The 21,415-nt window shown below is 46.5% G+C and overlaps 1 protein-coding gene and 1 non-coding gene across 2 annotated transcripts in view; both read right to left on the minus strand.

Annotated features, from left to right (window-relative positions):
- Positions 1-5,623: 5,623 nt before the first annotated feature.
- BRAP (BRCA1 associated protein) overlaps positions 5,624-21,415 on the minus strand; it is a 36,253-nt gene continuing 20,461 nt past the window's right edge. The window contains exons 8-12 of the mRNA XM_049789343.1: positions 19,155-19,293; positions 18,435-18,544; positions 16,463-16,552; positions 12,863-12,966; positions 5,624-7,144 (exon numbers count right to left, since the gene is read on the minus strand). Of these exons, the coding sequence (XP_049645300.1) occupies positions 6,781-7,144; positions 12,863-12,966; positions 16,463-16,552; positions 18,435-18,544; positions 19,155-19,293 (807 nt within the window). The 3' untranslated portion in view covers positions 5,624-6,780. The remainder of the gene's footprint in view (positions 7,145-12,862; positions 12,967-16,462; positions 16,553-18,434; positions 18,545-19,154; positions 19,294-21,415) is intronic.
- LOC126031832 (U6 spliceosomal RNA) lies at positions 20,366-20,469 on the minus strand. Its single transcript, XR_007503652.1, has one exon. It is a non-coding gene; the product is annotated as a U6 spliceosomal RNA (small nuclear RNA).

Below are 21,415 nucleotides of genomic sequence, written 5' to 3' on the forward strand. Positions count from 1 at the left end.
TGACAAGGGTGAAGGGCCAAGGGGCGGCAGGGAGAGGAGAACTCGGCATTTGGGCAGGGAGGAATCGGAGAGAGCTTGAGCCCTGCTCTGGCCAAGCGGAGCCAGGAATCCAGCCAACACAAAAGTGCTGGGTTGGCAGCAAGGAGAGAGCCTGGATGGACTTTCAGGAAAGATTCTGGGCCACAGCTTGGGGCCTCCTCCACTGGGCCAAGGAGACTTCTGGCAGAGCCCCCTGGCCCAGGCATGTTCCCACATAACTGGAGTCGAATGTGGGGGTGGGAAGGATGGTCAAAGGCCTCCTGAGCCTTCTGGCTGCAGAATGCACCCTCCCTCCCAGATCTGCACTTGGCCCCATTTGGGATCCCAGCCAGTTGGTGGTGTGTGTGTTTTTCTTTTTTTTTTTTTCTTTGGGGTCATACCCGGCAGCGCTTAGGGTTACTCCTGGCTCTATGCTCAGAAATCGCTCGGGGAACCATATGGGATGCTGGGATTCAAACCACTGTCCTTTTGCATGCAAGGCAAATGCCCTACCTCCATGCTATCTCTGCGGCCCCTAGTTGGTGGTGTTCTGCAGCATGGAAAACAGGAGGTAGCAGATTTCCTGAGGCATGCATTTTGGGAAGAGGATTTCAATCCCCCTCCAAGGACAGGTGGGATGAGGACATATTGTGTGTGTGGAGGGGGAGGTGGGTTTGTAATGTTGCTTTTACACCGCTGCCCTCTTTGTAAACCGTTTGGGGTTCAGCATTTTTGCATGACGATAAACTAATCATGACTGTGTGAAGGGGCATAGCTGAGAGTTCGGTGAAGTCTTTCGCAAGATTGTTCTTGGGGAATGGAATGGGAGGATCCACTGTGTGTGAGAAGTCACAATTTGTTGGTTCTCTATTGGAGTGTGGCTGGGAAGGGGGACTGACTGGTTGGGTTTCATTCCTCCAAAAAGTTTCCATTTCTTTCCTATGTCTAGGTCTTTCTCTTCTTCTGCCTCCAAATTGGTTCCTGTCCCTTCCCAGTTAGCACTGAAGTCATTTGGTGCGAAGTATGATGTTAATGATATAAAGTGAGACAGACAAGTTTAAATGGAGGTGACACCTCATTCATTTAACGAAGGGTGTTCAGCTTCTGTCAGCCTGGAGGGAAGATCTGACTTCTGGCCTCCTACTAACAGGGTCACAAAGCAGGGATTGAGAGTTTCTTATTAGGAAGTGATGCAGCGGGAGAGCTCAGTGGACAGTTTTCCTTAACAAGGCAACAAATGGACAAGGAGGTCTGACTTGGGACTTGTCTTCCAGGCAAAAGACATCTCTAGGAGACAGGTCAGAATATATTGGCCTATTCAGCATTTTTGTTTGTTTGTTTTTGGGCTACACCCGGTGGCGCTTAAGGGTTAAGAAATTATTATTATTATTATTTGGTTTTTGGGTTACACCCGGCAGTACTCAGGGGTTACTCCTGGCTCCACGCACAGAAATCGCTCCTGGTAGGCACAGGGGACAATATGGGATGCCGAGATTTGAACCAATGAACTTCTGCATGAAAGGCAAACGCCTTACCTCCTTGCTATCTCTCCGGCCCCAAGAAATTACTCTTAAAAAATAAAATTACCCTTGGCAGGCTCTGGGGACCATATGGGATGCCGGGAATCGAACCCGGGTCTGTCCCGGGTTAGACATATACAAGGCAAATGCCCTACCGCTGTGCTATCACTCCAGCCCCCCTACTCAACATTTTTTGATTGGTTTTGGGGTCACACCTGCGATGGTCAAGTTACTTCGGGAGGGCTCAGGGGATCACCTGGGATGCTAGAGATAGAATCCGGATCGGCTATGTGGAAGACAAGCACCCTACCTGCTGCCCTATCACTCCGGCCTCTTTTTCAACATTTTTGTCAGTGCTCTTGGCTCACTTTCATCTTTGCAAAATAATTGCCCCATCACTTAGCCCCACTGTAGTTTGCGGGAGGTTGAGCCTGATTATCATAAACCTTTCCTGTTGAACACACTGTGACCTCCCACCCTGGATAAAAGCTCTCTGCTTTTATCTTGAGAAACTGGATCTGGAAGGAGTTTTGGGTCAAGGGATTGAGAACATGATTTGAAAAGAAGCAAAGCTGCTTGAATTCACAGACTGTGCTTGATAATTAGCCTCCGAGTAACCAATGTTATCTGCACCAGCGCCGCTCTGTGCCAGCACCCAAACCACATTTTCCAGACGATTCCAGAGAAAAGTTTCGACCCAAAGCGATTCAGCACTAGGCCCCAAAGACCAGTCATTTTGTATAAAACAACAGACTGTTCATCTCTTCCTGGCCTCCTTGATGTAGCAAGACTGCCAAATCCAGATTTAGAGCCAACTGCAGGGCCCCTTTCTTCCTCTCCTCAGCTTCCAGAATTACAGCAAGAGATTGCTCGCTCCACAGGCAGAAAAAGTACACTAGCAAGAACAATTCTGAAATAGTCTGGCTTCTGAAAGGACAACTTGCAAAATTAGTGTCTGTTAAAACTGACTTTTCGAAGTGAGCATTTTCCGGGTGTGTGTGTTTGAGTTTCAGGATGGCAGAGATACCAGAGACAGGGAACTGGTTGCCATTGAGGAATGCAGTGAAAAGCTGATAATGACATTCACTGGGGAAAGAGGCCACAACATGGGGCTGGAATGACATTCACTGAGGAAAGAGGCCACAACATGGGGCTGGAGCCATGTTGTTTTGTCTTGCACATGGCTAACCGGGTCCGATCCCAGGCATCCCATTGGTTCCCTGAGCCCCATCAGGAGTGATCTATGAGTACAGGAATAAAACCTGAACACCAGTGGGTGTGACAGCCCCTTCCCCCCCAAAATATGCTGTAACACCTTTCTCTCAAAGGAAACACTTTGTTTTCACTAATTATTTTCACTAATTCCCTCAATGCACCCAATGCAGAGGTTAGCTTGATGTGGACCAAAGTGTAGCATTTAAGGGCTAACACCTCCCACTGTCGAGGGGGAGAGACAATAGCCTTTGGTTCTGGGGTAAAGCCATGAGTACTTGAGGGGAGACCCTGCCCCCTATTTCGCTGCTTCCTGTGATTTCAACATTTCAACTTTAAAAAAAATTCCATCTGCTCAGCTAGGACTCCCATTTCCAAGCATTCTTTCAGGCCAGGAACAAGCCTGGCGATGCAAGAGGCCAGCCAAGGAGCCTGAATGGCATCCTCCGATCTCTTTGGGTGGTGGCCAAGTCATCGGGGACTCGGGATGTCACCGTATCTTGAGGGAGCAGGAGCCAGTTCTTAAGATGTTGCTGCCAAGGGAGAAGCGATGCAGCAAAATCACTCCCACGGAGTCCATTCAGCTGGATCTTGGAGAAAATAGCTTTCCTCAAAGGCTGTCAAGGCTGACTTTACCTTTTTTTCTTGGTTTTTGGACCACCCCAGTGACACTGAGGGGTATACTCCTGGCTCTGCACTCAGAAATTGCTCCTGGCTCGGGAGACCATATGAAATGTTGGGGGATTGAACTGCGGTCTGTCCTAGGATAGTGCCGGCAAGGCAGACCGCTTGTACCACGGCTCCGGCCCCAAGATTTATCTTCTTTTATCTAAGCCCATGAGCTCCATCCCAGGAACCAAAATTTGTCACCAGTCTCAGCAACGTGGCATGGCCTGGTGTACAGTAGCCAAGTCTGCCAGAGGGGATTTGTAGCTGATTTTCCCCATGGGTGTGTGTGTTTATGTCGAAATGGTGACAGAAATCTGTTTACTTGCCATTCTCCAAATTCCCATTTCAAGTGGCTTCTTTGCCCTTTTGACAGCCCTCATGGAGCAAGTGGGGCAGGGCGCTGCATCCGTGCTTTGTACTACTCAGTGTATCCCGAAAACTCATACTTGTGACAGCTTCCAAAAATAAAGCAACCTTAGCTTGGGGGAAGGCCTGGACAAAAGCCTTAGGTTTGCTTTGAGGTTGCAATGGAGAAGTGCTTGTGGTGTTCCAGGACTTCGAGCCTCCCAATTCTGCTGTATTTTGGTTCAGCCTTTGGATCCTTTGGGAAGTCAGAGCAACGGGACAGTAAGACCCACAGTCCAGCTGCTCACTATTCAGCTGCAAGTCTGACTTGCATGGACAGTTGCTTTTGAAATATAAACTACTGATGTGTGCTTGGATTATTTCGTGTCACACTCCCAAGAAAACATCAACCAGGGGCCGGGCGGTGGCACTAGAGGTAAGGTGCCTTGCCTTGCCTGCGCTAGCCCTGGACAGACGGCGGTTCGATCCCTCGGCGTCCCATATGGTCCCCCAAGCCAGGAGCAACTTCTGAGCGCATAGCCAGGAGTAACCCCTGAGCGTTACCGGGTGTAGCCCAAAAAGAAAAAAAGAAAAGAAAAGAAAACATCAACCAGAGACACAAATTTCTCACTGGGCAGAACCATTTCAAAGTCTGGATATTTTAATGCATTTTCATTGTTCAAGGTAATGTGGATATGTTTAAGTGGTTCATTTTCAACCCAAAGAAAACACCAACAGCTTGTCTTTTTTTGCGGGGGAGGGGGGGTTTGGGCCACACCTGGTGACACTCAGGGGTTAATCCTGGCTATGTGCTCAGAAATCACTCCTGGCTAGGGGGACCATATAGGACGCTGGGGATTGAACCAGGTCCGTCCTGGATCTGGCATGTACAAGGCAAACGCCCTACCGCTGTGCTATCGTGCTGCCCCTACCCCACCAACAGCTTGTCTTATGTAATTTGGTAAAAATCAAAGAGAACTCTGACCATTAACTAAAGGAAACTAATCATTTTCTTTATGCATCTTGGTAAGATTTTTTCCCTGTAACATTTTTTTTTAAACCTTCAAGTAGTTTGGAAACATTTGCCTATTTGCTCATTATCTGGGCACAGAGCCTTTCAGAACACTGATTTCTGAAAATCTGTTCTCCCTGCTGATGGTTGGGGTGCTGGATGGAGGTGATCATTGAGAAAGAAGAGTGAATAAGCTTTGTCAACTACTGTTAACTTTCTTCATTAGTATGCTACAATCCATCCCAGCTTCTGCAAGGTAAGACATGCAACACAAATACTTGACCAAAAAAGCAAGGATCTAACTAGTGTAAAAATAGATTTTAAAGAAAATAGAATCTCTATAGGAAAAAGCAGTAGGTTATGCTTTACATTCCCACTCTTTGCTCCCAAAATCCAAGGGAGACTTAAGTTCCTCTGCCCTATGGAAAAACACATGATGTCTGAGCACATTCATTTTGCAAAGTAAGGTTCTTTGGGAATGCTCCAGCACATCCCATAAAAACTGATGGATTATCCATATAGTTGTGCTAAACAAGTAATAGGTGAGATATTTAGGTAAAGGGGATGAGGCCTATTCCTAAGCTATAAAACAATATCTGAAAATGATAATGTGAAAACTTTGGCTAGTTATAAAGCAGAAAACATACCCCATCATTAACACTATGTGTCATTAACTTCTCCATCTACCTTTTGTGGAGTGAAATTCCAACACAGGTTTTATGTTAGTTTTGCTCAATGACTGAATATTACAAATTATTAGACGTTTCTTTTTTCTTTTTTTGGTTTTTGGGCCACACCCGGTGACGCTCAGGAGTTACTCCTGGCTTGGGGGACCATATGGGAACCTCGATCCGTCCTAGGTTAGTGCATGCAAGGCAAATACCTTATCGCTTGCACCATGGCTCCGGCCCCTATTGGACATTTCTTGCTCTAGATAAAATACACAGCCTTTTTCTGTTGACCCACAACGAGCATTCTCTATTTTTACGTATGTGGTTGGGGGAGCTCTGTTGAGATTCTAATTTTCGGGTTTAGACACAGCCTTTGGTTATATCTGGAAATCTGCCCAAGCTCCCTCTAGCTGCGGCCCAATCTTTTGTGAACATTCAGAAAATACTGATCCCAGCAAAACACACAACCAGCCAGAGGCCTTGCTCTCTACTTTCACAGGGGTGATAAATCTGCCTGCTTATTCTTGCTCGATGCTAGGGAATCTACTCTTGAGATGCGAGTGCAAGAGTACCATGAAGACAACGTATTTGACTTTCAGACTGAAGTGTGGAATCATCAAAAACAAAACAAAAGGAAACACCAATTTTCCCACCCTGGAGCTTCTCAATGTGCCCTGGCTCCTGAGCTTTCCTGGCTGGCCCTGGAGCAAGGAAGAGAAGCTGCAGGTATTGTGGAGGCCAGCTGGTGCCGGCAGCTTCCGACCCAGTCGTTCTCTACAGCATCCAGCCCATTCTTCAATTCCTGAAAGGCAGGCAGGGCGGCAGACCAGGGAAGAGAAATTGCCAGGAAATTTTTGTGACTCCTCAGAAGTCAATGGGCACCTCTCTTTAAAGCAGCCACACTGACTTCAGGAAGATTTGGTGCTGTAGTGCGAGGTAATGTTGCCTTTGAGGTCACCAAAAAAAGAAAACAAAAACGAAAGTCAAATATACAAGTCAATAAATACAATGAAAGGGAAAAAAAAACACAGCGGAGTTGGAGCAGCTATCAAGTAGAAAGGCAAAATGTCCACTAGGACCTCGTGGACCTCAGACAAAACATCTAAGGACAGGATGAAAAGCAGACCCCTTGTAGCATCCTGGCCCCTGCCATCCGCTCTCCTACTTGGCAACATCACCACTCGCTGAACCACACACCAGCAAAGAAAAGACCCAACGGCCATGGCTCGAAGCTCACTTGGACTTTTTAGGGCAGCCCTAACAGGGAGCTGACGGCCCCAGCACAGTCGGGATTCCAGGGAAAGAGTCTCAGGGCAGTGGGTGGCTCCAAGGGTCACTTGCCCCTCTTGCTGCGGCCCTTCCTGCTGGACAGCTTCCCACTGCTCCCCGAGGTGGGGGGACTGGGGGCTGCGGCCATGGCGATGTTGATCTGTCCCTCCTGGATTTCCTGCCGGGTCTCGGCGGGCAGATGGTTGATCTTCTGCTGCGCCTCCAGGTAGAACATGACGTCGCGCAGCTGCTCCTGGATCTCGGTGATCTGCAGGTCCTTCTGCTCGCAGGTCTCCTTCAGCACCCGCTCCTCCTCCTGCAGCTGATTCTGCAGGAGCACTTGGTTGGCGCGCAAGCACTTGTTCATCTCCTGCTCCTCCTTCAGCTCCGTGGTGAGTTTCGCCACTTTCGTGTTCAGCTGGGTGCACCTTTGGTCGGACAACAGAGAAAGGCAAAAGCCCATCGTGAAATTGTGCTGGCCATTTCCTCTCAGCTCTGGGACTCAACAGAGGAGCCTTGACCTTGGTGAGCCCTCAGGAGAGTGCCTCCCGCAAATGTGGACCTGTTAGATGCTGTTGCAACAGCCACACAAACAAGATTTTTCTCTAGAGAACACAGCATATATTCAAAACCAGAAATCTCAGTAGCAGAGGCTGGAGTGCTAGCACAGCGGTAGGGCATTTACCTTGTATTTGGCTGACCTGGGTTCAATACCTGGCTTCCCACATGGTCCCCCAAGCCTGCCAGGAGCAATTTCTGAGCACTAGAGCCAGGAGTAACCCCTGAGCATTACTGAGTGTGGCCCAAAACCAAAAAAACCAAAACAAAACAGAAAAAGTGCTCCTGGCTTGGGGGACCATAAAGGACGCTGAGGGTTCGAACCAGGGTCTGTGTAGGTCAGCATGTGCAAGGCAAACGTCCTACCACTTGTGCCACTGCTCCAGCCCCCAAAGTAAATGTCTTACCAGCTATACTGCCTAGCCACCAGCCAACCCAACTTTTAATTCTTTACTACAGGTTCAATTAATTAGGGTGTTGAAGGTACATATTGTTTTTTTCTTTTTAGGTGCTAGGTATCAAACCCAGGGCCTCATACATGCAAAACATGTATTCTACCACTATGCTATATATTTTAGTATTATAATTATTACTATTGTTTTTGTTTTTTTGGGTCACATCCGGCAGTGCTCAGAGATTACTTCTGGCTCTGCACTCAGAAATTGCTCCTTGCACAGAAAAACAAAAACAAAAAACAAAAAACTGGGGCCAGAGAGATAGCATGGAGGTAAGGCATTTGCCTTGCATACAGAAGATCAGTGGTTCAAATCCCGGCATCCCATATGGTCCCCCGAGCCTGCCAGGAGCAATTTCGGAGCGTAGAGCCAGGAGTAACCCCTGAGCGCTGCCAGGTTTGACCCCCAAAAAGACCAAAAAAAAAAAAAAAATACTGAAAAGGGAAGAACAAACTTCCACACTTAAGTAAGTTAACTGGAAGGGCTAGAGTTGGAGGTAGAGTTTTAGTTAACTGTCCTTGCTCATTTTTTTGTGTGTGTGTGGGCTACACCAGGTAGTACTCAGGAATTACTCCTGGCTCTGTACTCAGAAATTGCTCCTAGCAGGCTCAGGGATCCTTATAGGAACCTGGGGATTGAACCCAGGTCTGTCCTGGATCACCTGCAAGGCAAACATCCTACCACTATACTATCTCTCCGGCCCCATTTTTTGTTTGTTTGTTTTGGGAGCCACATCTGGTGGCACTCAGGGGTTAATTCTAGCTCTGTGCTCAGCAATTACTGCTGGCAGGCAGGGGTGACCATTCGGGATGCCGGGATTTGAAGCACTGCTGGTTCTGCGTTGGCTGCTTGCAAGGCAAGCCCTACCGCTGTTCTATCTCTCCAGCCCCCCATTCTGCCCCATATTTTAACAGTTTTAAAAATATCTCTAGGGGGTCCCGGAGAGATAGCACAGCGGCGTTTGCCTTGCAAGCAGCCAATCCAGGACCAAAGGTGGTTGGTTCGAATCCCGGTGTCCCATATGGCCCCCCGTGCCTGCCAGGAGCTATTTCTGAGCAGACAGCCAGGAGTCACCCCTGAGCACTGCCGGGTGTGGCCTAAAAACCAAAAACCAAAAAAAAAAATCTCTAGGGGCCGGAGCGGCGGTGCAGCGGTAGGGCATTTGCCTTGCACACAGTGACCTAGGACGAACCGAGGTTCGATCCTCCAGCATCCATATGGTCCCCAAGCCAGGAGTGATTTCAGAGCAAAGCCAGGAATAACCCCTGAATGTTACTAGGTGTGCCCCTACCCCACAAATAAAATAGAAACATCTCTCTGGGGCCGGAGAGATAGCATGGAGGTAGGGCATTTGCCGTGCATGCAGAAGGACAGTGGTTCGAATCCCAGCATCCTATATGGTCCCCTGAGACTGCCAGGAGCAATTTCTGAGTGTAGAGTCAGGAGTAATCCCTGAGTGCTGCTGGGTGTGACCCAAAAACAAACAAAAACCCTCTAACATATGGAGTGGTGGCGCAAGCGGCAGGGCATCTGCCTTGCATATGGTGCTCTAGGATGGACAGCGGTTCAAGCCCCCAGTGTCCCATATAGTCCCCCAAGCCAGGAGTGATTTCTGAACACCTAGCCAGGAGTAATCCCTGAGCATCACTGGGTGTGGTCCAAAGAAAATAAAAATAAAAATATCTCTAAGATAGTACAACAAGAAGTGTGTTTGCTTGGCAGGAGCAGGCCTGGATTGAATCCCTAGCATCTCTGAGCACCACCAAGAATAATGCCTGAGTAGAGAGTCAGGAGAAAACCCTAAACATTGCTGGATTGGCCCCAAGAAAATAGAAACAAATATCTCTAGTTAACTTCTGCTTGCAGTGATAAAAAGTTTAAGAATGGTGGTGACAGGACGGAGAGATAGCATGGAGGTAAGGTGTTTGCCTTGCATGCAGAAGGTTGGTGGTTTGAATCCCGGCATCCCAGGTGGTCCCCCAAGCCTGCTAGGAGCGATTTCTTAGCATAGAGCCAGGAGTAACCCCTGAGTGCTGCCGGGTGTGAACCAAAAACCAACCCCCCCCCCCAAAAAAAAATGGTAAGGGTGCTAAAGAGAGCCAGGAGGTCATGCACTTGCACCCAGATGTGGTTGCCTGAGCAAGACCAGTGTTGACTCCTGAGCACAGTCACTCCCTAACCTCTACTGCAGGGGTGGCGAACAAGTTCGACACAAAGAGCCAAAATTTTAAACTGTGAGAGTCAGAGAGCCACACCACGCAGTGACCTGCCAAAACAGACAAACACTCACACAAAAGCATATACTTTTAATAATATATTAAACACATAAGAGGCAAAGAGCCACATTCATTTTGGCTGGGAGACATGCGGCTCAAGAGTTGCCTGTTCACCACCCCAGCTCTACTGGGTGTAACCAACACCTCTCAAAGAAGTGAAATGGGGCCTCAGAGGTAGCACTGGGGTGAAGTAGCCACTGCATGTGGCTGACTTCACTTTGATCTCTGGCTTTGTAGATGGTCCCCCAGCACCATCAGGAATAATCTCTGACTGAGCACACAGGAGAAGCCAGGAGAAGCCCCTCAGCATTACTGGGAGTAGCTCCAAAAACCTCCCAAATGGCAAAACTTATGTTTTCAGAGTTTACAGCCCCAAACCCAAAGGATTATTTTTAAAAACCCACATTTTGATAATGGGGGCGAGGGGAGATAGGTGAAAAGTATATGGCATACTTGGCATGGTTTTTACAACTTTTTTCTTCTTTTTTTTGGATTTTGGGCCACACCCGGTGATGCTCAGAGGTTATTTCTGGCTTTGCGCTCAGAAATTTTTTTTTTGGGTCACACCCAGCAGCCCTCAGGGGCCACTCCTGGCTCTATCCTCAGAAATCACCCCCCACAGGCTCAGGGGACCATATGGGATGCCGGGATTTGAACTACCATCCTTCTGTATGTAAGGCAAATGCCTTATCTCCATGCTATCTCTCCGGCCTTTGCGTTCAGAAATATTTCCTGGCTTGGGAAACCATATGGGACGCCCTGGGATCAAACCGCAGGTCTGTCCTAGGTTAGTGCGTGCAAGGCAAATTCCCTACTGCTTGCACCACCACTCTGGCCCCTTTTTACAACTTTTCAATAAATCTACAATTTAAGAAAATAAAGATTGCTTTTTGGGGCCGGAGAGATAGCATGGAGGTAAGGCATTTGCCTTGCATGTGTAAGGTCGGTGGTTCAAATCCCAGCATCCCATACGGTCCCCCGAGCCTGCCAGAAGCAATTTCTGAGCATAGAGCCAGGAGTAACCCCTGAAAGCTGCTGGGTGTGACCCCAAACCCAAAAAAATTGCTTTTCATTTTTCTTTTGGGGTAAGTAGATTGGCCCACGCCCATGGTGCCAGGGATAAACACACAAACTATGTGGTAAGCCTACTGAGCTTTTTCTGCCCTGTAAGAGGTTTCTTTCTTTTTTTTTTTGTTTTTTTTTGTGGTTTTTTTTGGGGTCACACCCGGCAGTGCTCAGGGGTTACTCCTGGCTCCATGCTCAGAAATTGCTCCTGGCAGGCACGGGGGACCATATGGGACGCTGGGATTCGAACCGATGACCTCTTGCATGAAAGGCAAACGCCTTACCTCCATGCTATCTCTCCAGCCCCTAAGAGGTTTCTTTAAAAAAAAAAAAAAGGCTCCAAGGGCCAGAAAAGAGAGCACAGCAGTGGGGCATTTGCCTGCATGCAGCCGACCTGGGAGGGACCAAGTTTGAGTCCTAGCATCCCATGTGGGCCCTGGTCTGCAAAGGGCAATTTCTGAGTGCAGAGCCAGGAGTAACCCCTGAGCATCACACTGGGTGTGGCCCAAAAACCGAAAAAAGAAAAAATAAAAGGAAAAAAAGACTCCAGACTATCACATGTGAGTGAGATTGATGTTCTACTACCAAACTAGATCCCTAAGCCTGAAATTCTTTGAAATGATTTCAGATCCATTTGTCTAGAGATAGAAATTCAGTCACTTGGGCTACAGAGATAGCAAAGGGGGCAAGACACTTAGTTTTTCAAGTTGCTGACTGGAGTCTGATCTCTGGCACAGCAAAGCCCCCCAAATATAGCTGGTGTGGTCAAAGACACCTTCAGAAACTGTATTACCCCAATCCAACTATTTTTGCAGGTATAACTTAAACAAGGAAGCCAATTTTTTTTCAACAGTAGATCCGTCTCCCAAATCACAGTGGTTCATATATGTCCTTACCATGTGAACCGTGAGTTCTTGCTTCATTAACATCTCTGTCCTCTCACTGCTCTCCAAGGCCAGACATCTGCCATCCTCAGCTTGGACAAAAATCTCTAACTTATCAGGCCTCAGCTACTGCTACTCAGAGCAGCAGCCATTGTGGACACAAGGAAACTAACTGCTTCTTATAGGCCAACACGGACAGTCTTGGGTAGGGGAGCTAGCTCAAAGGGCAAAGTATGCATATTTTGTATTCAGGAGACTTGAGTTGGATCCCTGGTACCATATGGTGCCCCAGCACTACAAAGAATGACTTCTGAGCACAAAATAAGAAGAAGAAATTGAATCCCACCAGATGTGGCTTAAAAACTCCAGCATTGAGGGTTGCATTCCAAATGAGTCATCTGCCACGAGACACCGGACTTGTTTTTTTTTTTTTTTGGCAACAGCCAGCAGTATTCAGGTCTTACTTTTGGCTCTGAGCTCAGGGGTCTTTTCTGGTGGGCACAGGGTTATTTGGTGTATTGGGGGTTGAACCACATGTAAGCAAGTGCCTTACCCCCTGTACTATTTCTCCTGGTGGCTCTAGAAACACCAGGTTTTTCAGTAAACAAGAAGTTACTGAATTTGTTCCCTATGAGAGGCTCTTGAAAACTGGGGCCGGAGAGATAGCATCAAGGTAAAGTGTTTGCCTTGCATGCAGAAGGTCGGTGGTTTGAATTCTGGCATCCCATATGGTCCCCTGAACCTGCTAGGAGCAATTTCTGAGCATAGAACCAGGAGTAACCCCTGAGCACTGCCAGGTGTGACCCAAAAACCAAAAAAAAAAAAAAGAAGGAAATAACATGGAAATTATCTATGACCATAAAAAAAAAAAAAACAAAACACAAAAGAATAGATCAAATTATACTTACTTTCTTTCCACGGACTGCTTTTCTTTTAGAAGGTCATTTAGTCTGTGCTCCAGGTTATCACATTTCTCAATTGTTTCTTTAAATTTTGTCTTCATGTTGTTAATCTGAAGGAAAAAATAAAAATAAATCACTTTCACTTCATCAAAATAAAATTGCCTGAAGTTTGGACTAACTACAACCTTTCCAATAATCTATTATGTATCCTAGACATCTACTATAAAATGAAAAGTTTCTTTCTTTTCTATTTTTCTACACCAGGATAGACAACTGATTGTTGAGACACAGTTCAAAAGTCAAGAAGTGTGTCAGTAAAGCAGATGGTTTGTTCAAGTCCAGACCAGAGATCACCATTTGAAACTCACCATCCTGAGATTGGAGAAAGAGCACAACGGGGAAGAACACTTCTTTGCTTGCAGCCAACCCAGGTTTGTTCCCTGAGCACTGCCAGGAATGATCCCTAGTGCAGAACCAAGAATAACCCCCGAGCATTGGTAGGTATAATCTCTTTTTTTTTTTACTTTTTTTTTTTTTTTTTTTTTTGGGCCACACCCGGTGACGCTCAGAGGTTACTCCTGGCTATGCGCTCAGAAGTCGCTCCTGGCTTGGGGGACCATATGGGACGCCGGGGGATCGAACCTCGGTCCGTCCAAGGCTAGCGCAGGTAAGGCAGGCACCTTACCTCCAGCGCCACCGCCCAGCCCCGGTAGGTATAATCTCAAAACAAGCCAAAGGGGCTACAGCGATGGTGCAAGCGGTCAGGTATTTGCCTGACCCATGCGGCTGACCCAGGACAGACTGTGGTTCAATCCCCCGGCATCCCATAAGGTCCCCCAACCCAGGGGCAATTTCTCAGTGCATAGCCAGAAGTAATCCCTGAGCATCACAGGGTGTGGTCCAAAAATTCATCATCCTTTTCGTTTTTGTTTTGTTTTTGTTCTTTTTGGGTCACATCCGGCAGCGCTCAGGGGTTACTCCTGGCTATGCATTCAGAAATCGCTCCTAGAAGGCTCAGGGGACGATATGGGATGCCGGGATTTGAACCACCGACCTTCTGCATGAAAGGCAAACGCCTTACTTCCATGCTATTTCTCTGGCCCCATCATCATCCTTTTCAATCTAAGATTAGATTCTATTTCTGTTCCTATTATTGTTTTTATGCCACACCTGCCTGTGCTCAGGAATCTCTCTTGGATGTTTTTGTGGTGACCATGTATGTATGATGCTGCGAATAGAAACAGGTCAGCTTCATAAAAGGCAAGTGCTTTCCCTCAATGTATGTGGTGACAGAACTAGAACCCCCCCAGGTCTGGCCTGTGCCCGACCCGCTGTACTATCTCTCCGGTCCCCTTTCCTTTGTTCTGTGGAGACCTAGGCCACATACTCAGCTGTGGTGCTCACTCAGACTGGCAGTTTTACTCTAGGTCGTGAAACTTGCTAGAGACTGCACACACCTGGCTGAGGTGCACTCAAGATTGTTGCAGCACCAAGGCAGAGCCCAAAGGCAGAACCACTGGGATTGCCCTGGGAATGTGGGGTGATGTCAGAGACCCAGGGACCCAACTCGGTGGCTTCACGTCTGCAAGGCAGGTAACAACTCGACTCCTCATAGGTCCCCAGATAAATGTTATCTTCTGGGAAGAACTGTGGTTAAAATATGAGCACCACTACCCCCACATCAACAGTCAATATGGTGCCCTCCTAGGCTTCAGTCTTTCTTGATTTTACTGTCAATTGCTAAGAACCATCTTGCTGCCTCTGAGGCCCACAGTCACCTCCAGAAAGCAGCTGTTCCAAGCTGCCAAACCAAATGGCTGACTCAAGTTACAGTCCTGTGTATCTACGGCAATTCTTTGGAAGCGTACAAGGCATTAGAGATAACCTGACTCAGTTATAAAAAACAATCCCCCAATCTCAAAATAACCAAACTATGCAAGCAAGCCTTTAGGGCTGGAGAGACAGGAGTAAAGCGTTTGTCCTGTATGTGGGAAAACCTTGTTTGTATGTGGGAAAGCCAAGCATATGGTTCCCTGAACACTGCCATGAGTGATCCATAAGCACAGGTGTCAGCCCTGAGCAGGACCAGAGCAGCCCAGCCCCCTCACTTAGCCTCAACAACAAAAAATCCCACACCAAATATTCAAGACTTTCAAGCCAAGGTTTCTCCCCCAAACCCTCATTATTTGGGAACACACCAGATATTTTCTTTTTAGATTTTTTTGGGTCACACCTGCTATGCTCAGGGGACCACATGCATGGCTGGGAAACAAGCCTGGGTCAGAGAGGCAGAAGGCAAGTGCTTTACCCACTGTACTAGAATTCCAGCCTGGTATTTCATTTTACTTTTGATTTATGAACCACAGTCGGTGATACTCAGGCCTTATTCCTGGCTCTGCTCCAGTGATCAATCCTGGTGGGCTTGGGGGACAATATAGGGTTTTGAAAATTGAACTCAGGTCTGCCATGTGCAAGACATGTGCCCTACTGCTATACTATTGCATACGCCCTTGGAATTCTATTTTTGGGGGGGGGGGCATACCCAATGATGCTCAGGGGCTACTCTTGGCTATGCGCTCATGCTGAGGGATCGAACCGCTGTCCGTCCTAGGCTAGCACACGTGCAAGGCAGAGGCCTTACTACTTGTGCCACCACTCTGGCCCTTGGAATTCTATTTCTTTTTTTTGAAATTCTATTTTTAACTTACTAAAGAATGTAGTATAGAGTAAAACTTTAATACATTCTTCTTAATTTACTAATGTTCGGTGAGAAGATGTCTGCTTCCATTGCCTTCTTAAATCATGCTTGTTTGGCAGTATGTGCAGCAGTGTCCGTCTCTTCCTTTTTCTTTTTGACAAATTTCACTCATTAAGACATAAGATTTCTTTTTTTTGGGGGGGGGGGGGGCGGTCACACCCGGCAGCGCTCAGAGATTACTCCTGGCTCTACACTCAAAAATTGCTCCTGGCAGGCTCGGGAGACCATCTGGGATGCTGGGATTCGAACTACTGTCCTTCTGCATTTGCCTTGCATGAAGAAGGTTGGTGGTTCGAATCCCGGCATTCCATATAGTCCCCTGAGCCTGCCAGGAGCGATTTCTGAGCGTAAAGCCACGAGTAACCCGTGTTGCCAGGTATGACCCAAAAAAACAATCACGGTGTTTAAAGATACTTTAACAATAAAAAAAGAAAAGACTTCTTGTTCCTTAATACTGTCTCCAGAGATTAAGTCTCTAATATAGCAATAACAGATGTCTTTGGTTTCTTTGGAATTCTGATATAGTTAGGTTAATGGAGGTGGCCAAAATGAGCCTCTCTTCTTTCCCTGAAGACTTTTTTTTTAAGGGGGATCACCTGGTAGCGCTCAGGGGTTACTCCTAGCTCTGTGCTCAGAAATCACCCCTGGCAGGCTTGGGGGACCATATGGGGTGCTGGGATTTGAACCACTGTCCATCCTGTTGGTTAAGTGCAAGGCAAACCGCCTTACCGCTGTGCTATCGCTCCGGCCTCCTCTCTGAAGCCTTAATGAGATATAACTAACATGAACAAAGGTTTTTGAAAGCGATGAATAGTTTTCAGTCACACCATCACAAAGCAGAAACTCACCTCCTCTGCTGTGTCCTTCTCTATCCGAACTATTTTGTTTTCCCAGTAGATTCGTTGAGATTCCAGCTGACTTGTTAGTAAATATGAATACTAGAAACAGAATAAACACCAAAGTTTAAGTCACTGTTGTCAGTCTCTGAAATTCAATTAAAAAAAGATACTTTTGTTTCTAGGCTATAGCCAACAGTGCTTGGGGACCATATGGGGTGCTGGGAACTTAAGCCAGGTTGGCTGCATGCAAGGTAAGAGCTTAGCCGCTGTACTGTCATTTAGGCCCCTAAAATCCGACTTTATTTTTAAACTTGTTTTTGGGCCACACCCGGCAGCACTCAGGGGTTACTCCTAGCTCTGCACTCAGAAATTGCTCCTAGTAGGCTTGGGGGACCATATGGGATATCGGGGATCGAACCCAGGTCTGTCCTGGGCCTGCTCCGTGCAAGGTAAACGAATGCCCTACCGCTCTGCTATTGCTCCGGCCTCCAAACCTGAGTTTTAAAAACCTACAGAACATTTAGAAGAGCTACTATCTAAATGTATGGATGATATCCTTCATTCCATTCTCCTCCACAAACCAGGAGAACAAAAATATGAAGTACCCTTCTGACTTAGTCTATGGCAAAGAGAAATGTTAATTTAAAAACTTACTTTGTTTTGTTTGTTTTCAGTCACTTTCATCTGTGCTCAGGGCTTACATCTGGCAGGCTTGGGGACCACGTGAGGTACCAGAGCTCAAACCCAGATCAGCTGCATGCAAGGCAAGCACCCTACCTACTGTACTATCATTTCAGCCCCCTGAATATATTTATAATTACTGTGCTAGTTACTCACTCTAAACCAGCATTGGGAAGGGCTAGAGAGATAATAAAGTGGGTAGGGCACTTGCTTTGTACACAATCAACCTGGGTTCGATCCCTGGCATCCCATATGGTGGTCCCCTAAGTGTAATCCCCAAGCAGAGTCAGGAAAAACCTCTGAGCATCACCAAGTGTGGCCCATAATAAAAAAAACAGCAGTGGGGAATGTAAAGCCCATGAAATCATGTGACCAGGCCCTGGTATGTGACAGGACAGACACATAAACTGTCCACAGCTTAGTTACTTGAACTGTATGACCCACAAGTAATGTTAAAAACATCCAAGTAGCCCCAGGCAGAAAAAAGATTCTCCACTTGTGGATTTTCATGTAGAAGAGCTGAACTTTTTCCTATTAATATAATTTACTAATGATAATATCAACTTTTTTTGAGTACTGAATTTATAAGATTTGAAAAGTCTGGAGGTAAGAGGGCAGAGATATGACTTAGTGGAAGAGCATTTGCTTGGATGGGTTGGGCCTGGGTTTTTCCATCCCCGACACCACAAAAGACAACCATTGGGGCGATGGGCAGTTTCAAGCGTCAATTTCCTCTCAAGGCTAAGGCAGTTTTTCAAAATAATCATTATTTTGTGAAATCGATACCAAAGAGAGCTCACGTGTTAGATTTTCCCTGGATGCATGTAAAATTTACATGTTCAATTTTTGAACAGGTGGGGTTTACTGCTGGGGAAATATCCGGACATACTAATTGGTAGTTTCCTAAAATATACTAAAACCCGTAAATGGCTTCCTATGTCTTAGCCTCAGATTCATGAAATGCCAATCTGATGAGAAAGCTCTGAGGACGTGGTCAAACTCCACTAGGGTTGCCCCATTCTCACCGAAATCAGCAATCTTTCCCACCGAGATTCCCGCTGTCACTGGGAGGCCAACTGGGAGTGTTTTATTTTCTGGTTTTAATGCAGCATTAGAGAAAAAGTTTAAACGTGAACTTGAGACCATTAAGAGCATCACAGTGAAAATATGGCACAGTGAAAAAAAATTTTTTTGCATGTAGAGTAAATGACAATGCCCAAGGTCCAAACTCCCTATCAAGTCAGGATACTAAAAGGCAATAAAAATAGGATATTTGGTAGTTATTGATAAAGTACCTTACCTCTAATTGTAAGGCATCTATTTTTTCTTCCTGGCAAGTATCACCTTCACATTCGTACTGGACTATTTTCCCATCAGTTTTACTTGCAACCAGTCGATGTACATAATTATCTAAAAAGAAAAAGAAGGAGTCACCCAAGCATGTTTCCCAGGCTAAAAGAGTCTCTAAATACTTTCTTTTCTAAACTTTATTTTAGCAACAGTTCGCAAAACTTTAAGGGTTCCATGCATAAAACACTTCAGTATCAGAGCTGGAGTGATAAAACAGCTCCGGTCCCAACATATGTATTTTTATAGATCTACATGAAAGACTTTGCCTTAAAAGTAGACCAAGTCATTTGAGTTTTATTATTCATTTTCACTTTTCGGTTTTGGGTAAAAACACCTGGCAGTGCTCAGGTGGTGCTTATTCCTGGGTCTGTACTCAGGGATCACTCCTGGTGGGAACCTAACCCAAGGCGGTTGTGTGCAAGGCAAGACCTTACCTCTGACCTGTCTCTCTGTCTGAGTCATGTGACTTTTATGAAGAGAGAAAGGGCACAGTGGGAGTATTAACTCTCTCTACAATATGGAATTCAGGCAATTCAGAGGACATATGCCCCGAAGGGCAACCACAAGAATTTGAGTTTGCAACAGCTGTGGGTGATTTCATGGAAGGAAGACATTCAGAGGGAGTTTTCAAAAAGAAGGGATTCATCCAACGGGCTATCAGTGCTCTTACCTCCAGCATAGTCCCAGACACGATGGTTGGTGAGCTGCATGGCATAGGTGTGCTGAGTCTCCTCAAAGTGCTTATAAGCATGTCGACTTACATATCGTCCACATCCAATGTGGCCACATATTAAACAAATCCAAAGGTTCTGCCAAGAAGGTAAGATCTTGATTAAAAATCTTTTCTTTTATGGTCCCTAAGCCTGCCAGGAGCGATTTCTGAATGTAGAGCTAGGAGTAATAATCCCTGAGTGCTGCGGGGATTAAAAGAAAATTTTTTTTAGTTTTTGGGTCACACCTGGCAGCGCTCAGGAATTATTTCAGAGCTCTACGCTCAGAAATTGCTCCTGGCAGGCTCGGGGGACCATATGGGGTGCCGGGATTTGAACCACCATCCTTCTGCATGCAAGGAAAATGCCCCACGTCCATACTATCTCTCTGACCCTTAATTAAAATTTAAAAGTTGAGTCAAATAGAAATATATGACCTGGCTCACCTAGGGTGAGAAGGGGGTCTGAAATACAACTTATAATGAGTCAATCATTTTTGTTCTAATATATGGCACTACACAAATAGCAAGAAGAACCCCTCACAGTTTACCAATTAGAGTCTGGTTTTAAGTACTCATTAATTTATTCTTTCTGATTTGGGGGCCACATCTTGCAGTGGACTGTGAAGTGGCAAGGTAGACCTACTCTGCGTTTCCAGCAGGTAAGCATGCACTCTCTCAGCCCAGTCTTAAAGTGGGTCTCCTGCATGCAAAATAAGTACTTAAGGGCCCGGAGAGATGCAAGCAGCCGATCCAGGACCAAAGGTGGTTGGTTCGAATCCCGGTGTCCCATATGGTCCCCCGAGCCTGCCAGGAGCTATTTCTGAGCAGACAGCCAGGAGTAACCCTCGAGCACCGCCGGGTGTGGCCCAAAAACAAAAAACAAAAAAACAAAAAAAAAAAGTACTTAAAAGACTCTTGAACTACTGCTCCAGACCCAAATCTAAACCTTTGTTTCCTTTCTGAAAAAAAAAAGAAAAAAAACTTTGGGCCCGGAGAGATAGCACAGCGGCATTTGCCTTGCAAGCAGCCGATCCAGGACCAAAGGTGGTTGGTTCGAATCCCGGTGCCCCATATGGTCCCCCGTGCCTGCCAGGAGCTATTTCTGAGCAGACAGCCAGGAGTAACCCCCGAGCAACGCCGGGTGTGGCCCAAAAACCAAAAAAAAAAAAAAAAAAAAAAAAAACCTCAAAAATTTGCATGTTATTCTTGCACAGGAGCCATGCTAATCTTTGTTTAGTTCCAATTTTAGTATAAAACAAAAGCAAGCACAGTCTAGACTTTAAAGAACAAGAAACAAAAGCAGAGTACTTTAGGAGTAAAGTGATTTATAATGCATATATTTTTATTTTTTGCTTAGACACAAAAAAAACCAGCCTCAGGAGGAATTTAAAGAAACTTAAGCTGAGCCTGGAGAGATAGCACAGAGGCGTTTGCAGCCGATCCAGGACCAAAGGTGGTTGGTTCAAATCCCGGTGTCCCATATGGTCCCCCATGCCTGCCAGGAGCTATTTCTCAGCAGACAGCCAGGAGTAACCCCTGAGCACCACCGGTGTAGTCCAAAAACCAAAAAAAAAAAAAAAAAAAACAAAAAACAAAAAAACTTAAGCTATACAGGAGGGAAAAAAGTAAACAAAACTTTGTGTTTAAAAAAAAATTGGGGGGTCCTGGAGAGATAGCACAGCTGTGTTTGCTTTGCAAGCAGCTGATCCAGGACCAAGGTGGTTGGTTCGAATCCCGGTGTCCCATATGGTCCCCTGTGCCTGCCAGGAGCTATTTCTGAGCAGACAGCCAGGAGTAACCCCTGAGCAACGCCAGGTGTGGGCCAAACACCAAAAAAAAAAAAAAAATTGGGGAGGGGGAGGGGCCGGGAAGGTGGCGCTAGAGGTAAGGTGTCTTGTCTTGCAAGCGCTAGCATAGGACGGACAGTGGTTTGATCCCCCAGCGTCCCATATGGTCCCCCCAAGCCAGGGGCGATTTCTGAGCACATAGCCAGGAGTAACCCCTGAGCGTCAAACGGGTGTGGCCCAAAAACCTAAAAAAAAAAAAAAAATTGGGGGGGGGGGGGCCCGGAGAGATAGCATGGAAGTAAGGCGTTTGCATTTCAGGCAGAAGATCGGTGGTTTGAATCCCGGCATCCCATATGGTCCCCTGTGCCTGCCAGGGGCAATTTCTGAGCATAGAGCCAGGAGTAACCCCTGAGCGCTGCTGGGTGTGACCCA

Source organism: Suncus etruscus, chromosome 15 (assembly GCF_024139225.1).
Source record: "Suncus etruscus isolate mSunEtr1 chromosome 15, mSunEtr1.pri.cur, whole genome shotgun sequence".
Taxonomy (NCBI): Eukaryota; Metazoa; Chordata; class Mammalia; order Eulipotyphla; family Soricidae; genus Suncus; species Suncus etruscus.